The 10,968-nt window shown below is 34.0% G+C and overlaps 1 protein-coding gene across 1 annotated transcript; it reads right to left on the minus strand.

Moving 5' to 3' along the window:
* Positions 1-1,542: 1,542 nt before the first annotated feature.
* Positions 1,543-8,100, minus strand: LOC114748386 (uncharacterized). The gene is made up of 8 exons (XM_028936766.1): positions 8,027-8,100; positions 6,911-7,154; positions 6,522-6,826; positions 5,434-5,541; positions 3,132-3,205; positions 2,940-3,043; positions 2,708-2,773; positions 1,543-2,081 (listed from the first exon to the last, which is right to left on the minus strand). Exons 4-8 carry the CDS (start codon positions 5,496-5,498, stop codon positions 1,821-1,823), a joined length of 570 nt encoding a protein of 189 aa, XP_028792599.1. The 5' UTR covers positions 5,499-5,541; positions 6,522-6,826; positions 6,911-7,154; positions 8,027-8,100; the 3' UTR covers positions 1,543-1,820.
* Positions 8,101-10,968: the final 2,868 nt, after the last annotated feature.

A 10,968-nucleotide genomic window follows, 5' to 3' on the forward strand; every position in this document is an offset into this window, starting at 1 on the left:
ACATTACCTAGGTTGTCAACAGCTCTCATTGGGTTGTTAATACTCATTATTGAGGTTGTCAATGCATCTTTGCAATGAAATTCTGCTATAATCCTTTTGAGTTTAGTTAAAGTTGTTAATGCCTTGAAATTGCTTCCCGTTTTTGTATTAAAGTTGTTATATTATACTATTTGGTTATAATTTGATGTTATATAGAGGTTATGTTATCCCATAAAGTTAGCTGTCATTGAACACTACCTAAGTTGTCAACAGCATCCCATTAAGTTGTTGATACTTGTTGTTGAGATTGTTAATAGATCTCTCTAATAAAATTCTACTAGAATCCTATTGGATTTAGTTAAAGTTGAACATGTCTTTCAACAGCTTTTCATTTTAGAGTTAAAGTTGTTATATTATACTATTTGGTTATAATTTGCTCTTATGTGGAGGTTATGTTATTCTATAAAGTCAATTGTTAGTAGACACTGCCTATATTGTCAACAGTTCTCCTTGAGTTGTTAATACTCGCCCTTGAGATTGTCAATGGCTTTTTGCAATGAAATTCTGCTATAATTCTATTGAGTTTAGTTAAAGTTATTAATGCCTTAAAATAGCTTCCCATTTTGGCATTAAAGTTAGTATATTATACTATTTGGTTATAATTTACTTTTATGTAAAGGTTATGCTATCCTATAAAACCAGTTGTCAGTGGATACTGCTATGTTGTCAATAGCTTCCTGTTGGGTTGTTAATACTCGTCATTGAAGTTGTCAATCGCATTGGCAGAGAAAACTGTGAATAGAGAACCTTAAATTAGAAGGGATAGTGATGTTACTTTACAATTACAATATAATACTCTAAGGTCTCTTGAGGCCTTCTATTAATTTTGACATTTTTTTTGGAACCTTAGATGAATAAATTTTACTCTTTAGGACCTGTGTGTAATTTTTCCAAAACTATTTGGTAGACATCTATGTCTTAATTTTTAAATAGCATCTATGTCTTTTTCTTCTTGATTAAGTACTTCAATTTTATTGAACGAAATTAAAATATTTAATTATGAAAAATATATATAAGTACTAAATTAAAAATTAAAAAAATATAGATACTTACAAAACGATTTTTCCCATAAATAATACAATTATACATCCTTGCTCTAAACAAGGAATAAAATACAGTTTCATTCTGTTATATACGAGAGACATAGGAAGGTTTAATCAGTATGCCGAGGTATATGAATACCAAAAATATGGTTTGATTTGAAAACATGCATAATATTTTTCTAACTAAGAACCAATAAATTACAATCTTGTTAATTAAAAATAATCCATATCTAAAAGATTATGCGCACGTAAATATCTTGGATCCTTTAACATGTGAATAACTATCAACCGTTAAATCTATTAAAAAAAAATATTCAATGTCCCCATCTTCAATAGATTTCTTTAAAACGAAAAACATAATAAACTTATCAAAAATTAATAAACAAAATCAATTACATAAATAAACGTATAGGAATGTATAGATTAAATTAGGAAAATCGGCCTCATTTGTTTCCATAGATATATCTAATTATCAATAATGATTTGTCTACTTATTATCAAATATTGCATCTAAGAATCTCTTTCTTTTTTGTCGCCAGGTATCAAACCTTGAGAAGAACAAACAGAATTGCAGTAATCTTCAAATCGAATAAAAAAGAACTTGCTGTAATCTTACAAAGTACCCCATTTACAACATAAGATCCAAGTGAATAGCCTATTTGAGGCTGAAATTTGCATGCCCTTCGAGCGTAGAAACGATTTAGATGTCATTCACATATCGCACAAGGCAGAAATCTGTTAACAAACCCATATGCTTCCAAAGGCTTCTTCAAGCGCTCTCTTCCTGCTAATTTCCACACTCCATCCTCCAGCCCTCGCACCTCTCTCAGCTCGTAGTCTCATGGCTTCTTCATCATCGCCAGCATAGCCCAGCATGTCACCCCCTCCAAGTGGCACAGGTTGTGGGCCCATGCCGGTGGGCCTTGGCTGTCCGGCAAAGGTGGGTGCGTATTGCCCCTGCGGAACACCAAATCCTGCTTGAGAGGTTTGGTTTGCACCCTGTATCAGAAAGAAGAGTTACTTTTATGCATCCCAAATTCTAGCATAAGAAAGAATATCCTTTTGGCATGCATACATGTCTTCACTGAGCCAAGCAGGCTGGATAATCTCACAACAATAATAATGAGGATCAACAACCAAGGTTTTAAATAAATCATTCATCATGAGACTCCACTTTGTAATTCATGTGTCCTTGATCTTCCTCTAGATCTTTTCATAGGGAAGCAGATTGGACAGTTGTTGATGACAAATTCAATGGTTTAGTAGTTTCTTTTTTATTTGTGAAAACCTATGAAGCACATAAACAGGGAATGATACTCTTACAGGAATATGGCAAGAAACATCCAAGATATAAGGATGTGGCAATAAACCAAGGATTTTGTCATTTGACAATCATCAAAGTTTCGGGTTAATAATAATTGCTCCGTTTTGCATCAATGATTACTCACTTTTATAGCTTTAGAAGAGTCAAATTCTAGCATTCAGTACAAGCTTATAGATCTAATACCCTATTACAAATACTGAATAACCTGTCTCAAATAATCAAGCAAGCTCATTCAAGTTCAACCACAAATCATGACAAAAAGAATTGCAATCAATTATAAGAATGGCAATGAAATGCTCACCCCATCATTATCAGTTTGTGCAGGCTGTCCCTTGCTAGCTGCCAGAGCAGCAGCTAATTCTTCTGCCTGTTTCATATACATTAAGAAATTTAGCGACTGTAAGCACAGAACATACTTAATAAGCAAGGTCGTATCCCAGAGACAGATTCACATAATTATGCAAACCAGAAACATATTAAGGGAGCAGATAGGGTAGGGAATGAAGCAAAGAATAGGCCATTGACAGCAGTACCTTCCGGGCACGATTTATCATTATCTGTTCAGCATTTTCTTCCTGGTATTTGGCAATTTTTGCTTCAATAGCAGCAACATTTATTCCTTCAATCAAGTTAAATGCTGCAATAGTTGAAAAAAACATTAAAATTAAAAATAAAGCACAACTTCATTATGCAATACACCCACTAAAGCAACGATAGAAACTTACTCATGTCCTCTACTTCCTCCAAGTAATCATTGTACTCTCTCAAAGATGGGAAATCATCTTCACGCTTATTAAATCTATAAAATTTAGCAGTTAATTACACGCTTGTCTAAGTCTGCCGGCTATAAGTAGGCATAGGTTGAAATGGTGAAGCAGAAATGGATACTGACAATGAAATCAATATTAATGAACCCATGTACTGCGAACTGAAACGTTACACGAGTACTGAAACAAACCCCCCCAACCAAAAACAAAAAAAACAAAAAAGAAAAAAAAGATAACAATGTTTGTGTTGAAGGCAAATGTGTTAGAAGTACAGTAAAAAACCAAAATTCCTAATATTTTATATCTCCTCAGTTACGAAAGAAGTGTCAATCGATGTTAAGATCCTCCCCAGAAAGCCACAAGCTTCTCCAGTTATGCCAGTTACTCTGGTCCTCTTTGACCACTCATTTAACAGAGTGACAGAATCTTAAACATTTCATGAAGTCATTAAAGCCTTCAGCAGAAAAATAAACCAGCCATTCGTTAATGTGTGAAGTTTTATTATATCTATTAACAATGCTTTACAAGTTTCCCTAAAAAGTAAAATTAAAACTGCTTCACAAGCAAACAGGTATTGAAAGCATTACATAAAATATCAATGAAACCAAGGTTTTCTCTTTAGGATAAAATAAGAATTCAATGTAAGGACTAAGGAAAGAACATTGCATAAGTTGAATACATCAATGCCTACAAAATAGAAAATGCAAGATAGCCACAAAAGGATTTGCTCTGGATTATAAAAAGAGCTCTATTATATAAAAAGAGTATCACAAGCAAGTAGTAAAAGATGTTCACCTAAAAAAAAAAAAAAAAACTAAAAGAATAAGAGAAGAGCAAAAGCTCTCCTATATTTATGCAGATCTGAAAGAAATGCCATGAAAAGAACACAAGCTACCCTATCTCACACTGAATGCAGACTCCACAAGATGCCATTCAAGAAGTTCCTCTCCAATCAATTACACCAAATACCAGAAGACTTAACCCTAACACGAATTTAACCACCTTATTTCAACCAAAGCCCCAAGTTGAATTGTAAATCCTGATCACCTATCCATGCAACTTGTTCCATGACATAAGGCAAAAATCACCGGATAACGACGAATGTGCCACATATTGATAATTAAACCACCTTCATTTCAATGGCTATAAGTCTACATAGCAGACCAAAAAATCTAGTATGGTCTTTCCTAATTTATCTGTCGCCCTTGTCTGGATTCAATGAAAGTGATACTGGAAAAGCATGTCTAAATACGAGTGACATTATTACCAAAAGAAAAGGGAGTCCACTCCAACTATCCAACCAGTTAGACAAGCCTTCAGTGAAAAGTTTGAGCTTAATGATTCCGTGATTCTCATTCATTCTTGTTCTTATTCATTAAAGCTGAACGGTTTGAGCGCAAATAGGGGTTGGATTGCTAGGTTGCAACATCCAAATCCCAAAGGACGATTAATACAAAAGTTTCCCCCTCAATAACTGGAATCTTCATAAGTAATTACGCTTCTTGTTTCTGCTTGAAAGAGTTTAGGCCTCCTTTCTTTATAAACATCCAAATCCCAAAGGACAACTAAATTAGCTTGAAATCCATCCCCATAGTTGATCCTTCCCAGCATTAGACTCATGAAAGTGAAATTTAGCCGAGCATTGAGCTCGCCATCCCTGTAATACTCTTCCATCTACTTTAGCAAATCCTCATAAGTTCCAATGGTTTTGTAAGAAAACATTAATGAAGCCGTCAGAACTTTGAGACTTCTGCTGTCCACCCAAAAAGCTGCTCCAGAAATTCACCCACCAATATGGAAAAGGAAAGGAAAGATGAAAAAAAAAAAGACGAAGCAAGAAACCAAAAGAAACAATCTGCCCTCTCATAACCAATTACATAAGCTAAGAAGATGAAAGGGTCTCTAATATTGCAATGCTAGAAAGAGGATAGAACCTCATCACCTTTGAATTCCCTGTGCCTATTGTAACCAATTCAATGTCTAATGTTTCATTAGGAAATCCTAGTTCAAAACCCAGTCAGTCTATCGAGAATTATGATAGCAGAAATGCCCATGTAATCATGTAAATGTAATTCAAAACACTCTCCACGTGATCTTACTCATGGAGGTCATAGCTTCAATAAAGTTTACGTCCCGTTTATAAAACATCAATCAGCTTATCATAGTAATTATACCGGATAATATATGATTAGATTGAATTTTTCCATCATATTCACACAATGTGAAGCAAGCAAGTAAGGAAAAGACTGTAAGAGATTACATGCTAGCAATCCTCCTCCTGATGGCTATCTCCTTATTGTGGGGGTTGATACTAGAGACCACCATTTTGCTTTTGTCAGCTTCCTGTTCTTCCTCTTCCTTTTCTCACCTAAAATTAGGTTTATGCATTTTAGAACAAGCGATATCTAACTAGGAGCCTTCCAAATAAAAGCATAAATCATATAACAACCACGTAAATGTTAATATCATAATCATCAAGCATTGAAGTAAGCAAACAGGTACATATTTACATTTAAAGTGATCTTAGCAAACAGGTAAAGGTTGAGCGATATCTTCTAGAGTCAAGGTCAATCCCAAATATTAAGAGGCACCACAAGTGTACGGGCTGTAAAAAATAGATAGTGGCAAATCAAGGTTGATCCCACTGAAAACTCAGTTAATCAGTAATTAGGCAATAAAAACCCTTTTTTGTTTAAGTTGAGAAGATCAAGATTGAATTTTAATTAAGTGAAATAAAATTTAAATTAAACAAAGCAAGGGTTACCGATTAACAATTGCAAAAGAGAAAAAGAACAACCTAGAGTTACTAATCCATTATTGATCCTTAGATTTTATCCCGCTAAATTAATTATACTTAAACTTAACTAGTTGATCAAGAATATTAGTAGTTAAAAGTTCCTGTCAGTCCAATTATAACTCTACCTCAATTAATTATGTAATCTCTCACACAATTATATAAGGCCAATTTAATCCAATTTCACTCTAATTTGATCATGCGGAGCCTCTAGGTATATGTCTATCCTAAATGCAAATTAGATCAAATTCAATCCCACATTACTTAATCCCACGGTCTATTTAAGACTCCCTTTGTCAAGTGCAATCCTAAATTCCCAAAACAAGCTCAATGGTGGCCAAGCACTGAGCAAGTTAAAACTAAATACAAGATTGGGTAAACTACATTAAAAATTAAGCATAACTAAACAGTGGGAATAATCTCTAAATCACAAACAACTTCATAGTACTCTAGGTTGCAAAACAAAATTAGCTACACATGACTTTAGGCAATTCCAATTCAGCAACAGTAATTCCGAAACAAGATGACATAATGGAATGGAAGAAGAATGTTACCAGTGGAATGAAAAATCTGAATAACGGAATGATGAAAGCGGAATGATTGTAAACTGAATAAGAACCCAAGTCTCCAGCAACGGTCTCTTCCTTCCCTAGCCGCAACCAATATCTCGATCACGTCCTCTGGTAGCTCCGTTCCAGTTCTACGATCCTTCTCTTCCTGCTAGAACCAGTCGGCGTTTCTCCTCAGGTCCAGAGAAGAAGAAGACAACGATAGATGAACCAGATTTAGCCTCCAGCTAAGCTCGTACAAAACCAAGGAAGAAGAGGATGAACAGTCTTGCCGATCTCCTCCGCTGTACCAGTCGATCCGCAGCAGAGAAGAAGACTCGTACAAAACCAAGGAAGAAGAGGATGAACAGTCTTGCCGATCTCCTCCGCTGTACCAGTCGATCCGCAGCAGAGAAGAAGATGATCAAGAACAGTCACCTCCCACAGTGTCCTTCTCCTCCGTTCCCGCTCTTTAACGGCAAGCCCACTCCAAATCCCCAGCCGTCTCCGCCTCCCTAAACAGTCGCTCCCGCCTCAAAACCTCCTTCGGTCCCCGTCCAAAACGCTGCGTCCCTGGCTGTGGAATTCAAAACTCCCTCTTCCAAACGGTGCGTCTGATCTCTGGCTCCCAATTCTCCCCTGCTAAAGAAAATGACGTCACCCATGCCAAAGGTCAAAGAAAAAAGATTGATTAAAAATTTTTTTTAAAACAAATCACTCTTGAATTTCAAAAATTTTAAATCAGTAATTATTATTAAAATGTATTATTATTTATTTTTTTAGTGTAGTCATTTTTTTAAAAAAAATGTAGTGATTGATAATGATTTGAAATTTTAAAATTCAACAGTCATGTTTTTAAGATTTTTTCTTAATAAAAATAAAAGAAAGAAAGAAAATAAAATACTAATAACTTTTATATTTTTCTTTTGCTTCAGAACTACCTTTTATTACTTATTTATATCTTAAACTAAACTATTTCTATTTTGATTTAGAGTTATGATATTCACACTAAAATCCCCCAATTAATGTTCCAAATTAATTTCTCAAATTAACTCTTAGAAATCACTGAAAATTAATTGATAAATGATAACTCTCTAAAATATACTCAAAATATTTTTCAAAAATATTCAAACTGAAAATTTATCAAACAGGCACATAAGGGTGAGCGATATCTTCCAGTTCCAGAGTCAGCAGCTACACATTATTAAAGCCAATCGAAATACACTGCCATTTCAAGAACAGAAAACTACTAATTCGCCTAATGATTTTCTTCTCCGCAACAAGATGGAATCAGGCATCACTGCGCGTCATAGAATTTATTACATCACATTACATGGCTAATTCAAAGTGGTAAGAAACAAAATTTTTTCAATATATTGTAGAAAGAACGTTTCTGGAACACTCATAACTCCGACATACCCACGACGGATGCCACAAAACTTGAAAAACTCTCAAACCTCAAATCAACCAAAGAAATTCTAGATAATGTTTACGAACAGAGTGGAAATTACCTTGAAGGCATATGAGATGGCTATGGTGATAGCGAAGGCTAAGGCTGTTCACTGATGCTCACGATATTCCCGAGAGGTGGTCGACCGTTGCAGTAGTGTGGTCGTCACGGGTGCATTTCTCCCGTGGCCTCCGGTGGTTGCTGCCGGCCTCAGATGGGATGAGGTGGTGGGATTTCGGGAAAGAAGAGGAAAAAAGGCCGCACGATGCCTCAGGGTGTTGGATTCGATACGGTGTGGGTTGTGGATCGGGCTTGTATTTTTCGGGTTGAAAGCGAACGTCAGCAAATCGTCAAATCCTCCCATCATAAAGTGGTTAAGTCGAGTTTGACCAAAAAAACAAAAAATCATTAGATTTAGGAGAAGAAACTAAAATTCAAATCCTTATTGAAAGAGGTATTTACGTTTAGCATTTGACAATATCTCGAGGATAATTGCCTTTAATAAGAGGATAGTGCTTACTAAAAAAAATTAAAGTGCTTGACCTTTGCTTGGCTCAAAAATTAATAATAAAAAATCAGTAATTCACAAAAAAAGTTAGTTAATTTTGATATGTGTCGGGGTGTTTAATAAGTTATAAAATAATTCTAGATAGATTCATAATTTTCACATATATAGGAATGTTAAATTTTGAGCACAGTTCATAATTGACTTTGGCATACATAAGAGTGTTTAAATTTTTTCAAAAAAAAAAAAATCATGATTTTGATTTGACTCTTGTAAATTGTTGGCGAACCATGTTTTCCCTCCCATCTGATACTGGCATTCTCCCACCGACATGCATTGTCGCGCAACAGATCTCGTAATGGTGGATAAGTTATTGGAAACAAAAACTTATGCAATGCATATGGGAAGTGTTTGCCAAATGATTAATATTAATTAATGTAATGACTACCGTATTTTTGCACTATTTGAAAACCTGGTAGGCACTTTTAAATTTGAGAAAATTTTATAAAGTTAAGTGGCATGGCAAAATATTTTATAGGTAAATTTATACATTTATCCAAGGTAACTTCAACAACGTTGTCCATCTATTATCATATATGTCCGAATATGTCCTATAATATTTGTTTATATCAGTCGCATACGTAACATAATGTTTATTGGCAAAAAAAAAAAACAAAGAAAGAACGAAAAAAAGTGATATAACCACTTGCATGTCCAAATGGAACCAATAACAACATTACAAGAAAGATGAAGTTATGATGAAATCCATCACAAATGACCAAAATCATCATTGTCTTGATTTAAATTTCGTACTCTTCCGATCCTTAATATAAGATCTATTTAACTAATTTGATTAGCTTAAGAAAATTAGGTAAGTTAATTAACTATAATAAATATAACATATTTTTTTTAAAATGCTTTAATCATCTTCATTATATCCCCCCTCTCTCTCATACTTGATTATGTTTGATGAAGTATCAATATGGGTGATTTGGAAAAAAATTGATAGATATAAGAAATAGATCTTATATTTATGACCAAAATCAATTCTAAAATTAAGTCTTATATTAAGGACCGGAGGAGTATCATTTAGTGCCAACCAAATCAAGGACATTTTTAGCAACTCCGTTGCTGGACTCAAGCAGTAATATCCAATAAATGCAAAGAGGGTCAAGGCTTGAATTTGTGTGGAAGCTTTTCACTTAGCAGTGTTGGGTACCATAAAGGTTTTGTTTTTTATTTGTTCAAATCTGCCTAGAAAGTTTGAAACCATAATAATATAACAATCAACACTAATTTTTTTAACAGTATGATAATATTATTATGATTTTAAACTTTTAAAGTAAATTTACATCCAAATAAAATTCTCGGTGCTTAGTGCTCTTCAGTAAAAACTTTCAGAATAAATTTACACATTAACCTAGCCCATTCAAAATAAATGTGCTAGATCATGAATATTCATATTTTCCTCACCTAATTTTATGTATAAACAATCATCAATAAATTAATATGCGTAAAATTGAAATTGTTCATATAATAATAGAACCTTAAAAATATAATACGGGGATTCTAAAGCTGGGAAAGCAGGCTGGCGGTGCGGATACAGGCCAGCCCCCCGTGGTGCGAGCCAAATGCTGTGCGGGCCGAAGTAGCCCGCACCTTGGCAGGCTGGCAACCCCAACCCGCCTAAGTTTTTTTTTTAAATCTATTATATTAGTATGAGTTAGGCTTAATTTGAAATATTGAAATTAGGTTTTAAGTCTTAAACTTGAGTAATGGGTTCTAATAAAAAAATGAGAATTAATTTATAATTTTAGAAGATATTTAAGAAAAACTAACATATATATTTTTTATAAATAATTAATTTAACTAGTTTTCTTATCCAAATTAATTAAGTAAATCTTTTATGTGTGTGTATGTATATATAACTATATGAGAATCACATGTTCATCTAATCTTATGAAGCCGTGTATAGTAACGACAAATAGATATAAAATTAAAAGATGGACGATGCTCTTCATATAACCATACACACACACACATATATATAAAGTGCTTAATTAATTATATATATAATGATATGAATGAGGTAATGTCCATATGAAATTTGAGGGTCAAAATCCTCTAACTATATTATATAATGTATTAAAAATCAAGAAAAGTTTAAAAAAAAAAAAACAGGCTGGCCCGCCAACCTGCGAGTAACCCGTGACGGAGCGGGCCAAAAGCAGTGTGGGCTGGCAAAATGCCAACCCGAATGGGCCTGCCGACTCTCCTTGATTCAAGAAGTAATGAACTTGAAAATATTTTCAAAACTTTGAACATCTTTAGCATGAAACTCACTCTAGCACAAAAAGTACTTTTTAAATCAATTAAAAATTACAATAGTTCTGGGACTAATATAGTGAAATGTCCATAAGACCAACGAAAAACCGTTGTAGTAGAAAAATAGCTTTTACACAAGTTTGTCCTTTAAAATTAGTGAAAAAAGGCAAAAA

This window comes from Neltuma alba, unplaced genomic scaffold (assembly GCF_004799145.2).
Source record: "Neltuma alba isolate B1F8T4 unplaced genomic scaffold, ASM479914v2 tig00005690_pilon, whole genome shotgun sequence".
Taxonomy (NCBI): domain Eukaryota; kingdom Viridiplantae; phylum Streptophyta; class Magnoliopsida; order Fabales; family Fabaceae; genus Neltuma; species Neltuma alba.

Coding starts and splice junctions, on each gene's coding strand:
- LOC114748386 (XM_028936766.1), bottom strand. CDS start 5,498: ATGGTGGTCTCTAGTATCAACCCCCACAATAAGGAGATAGCCATCAGG. Junction 2,774..2,939: donor TGATAAATCGTGCCCGGAAG/GTACTGCTGTCA, acceptor TATATGAAACAG/GCAGAAGAATTAGCTGCTGC. Junction 2,082..2,707: donor CACAAACTGATAATGATGGG/GTGAGCATTTCA, acceptor TTTCTGATACAG/GGTGCAAACCAAACCTCTCA.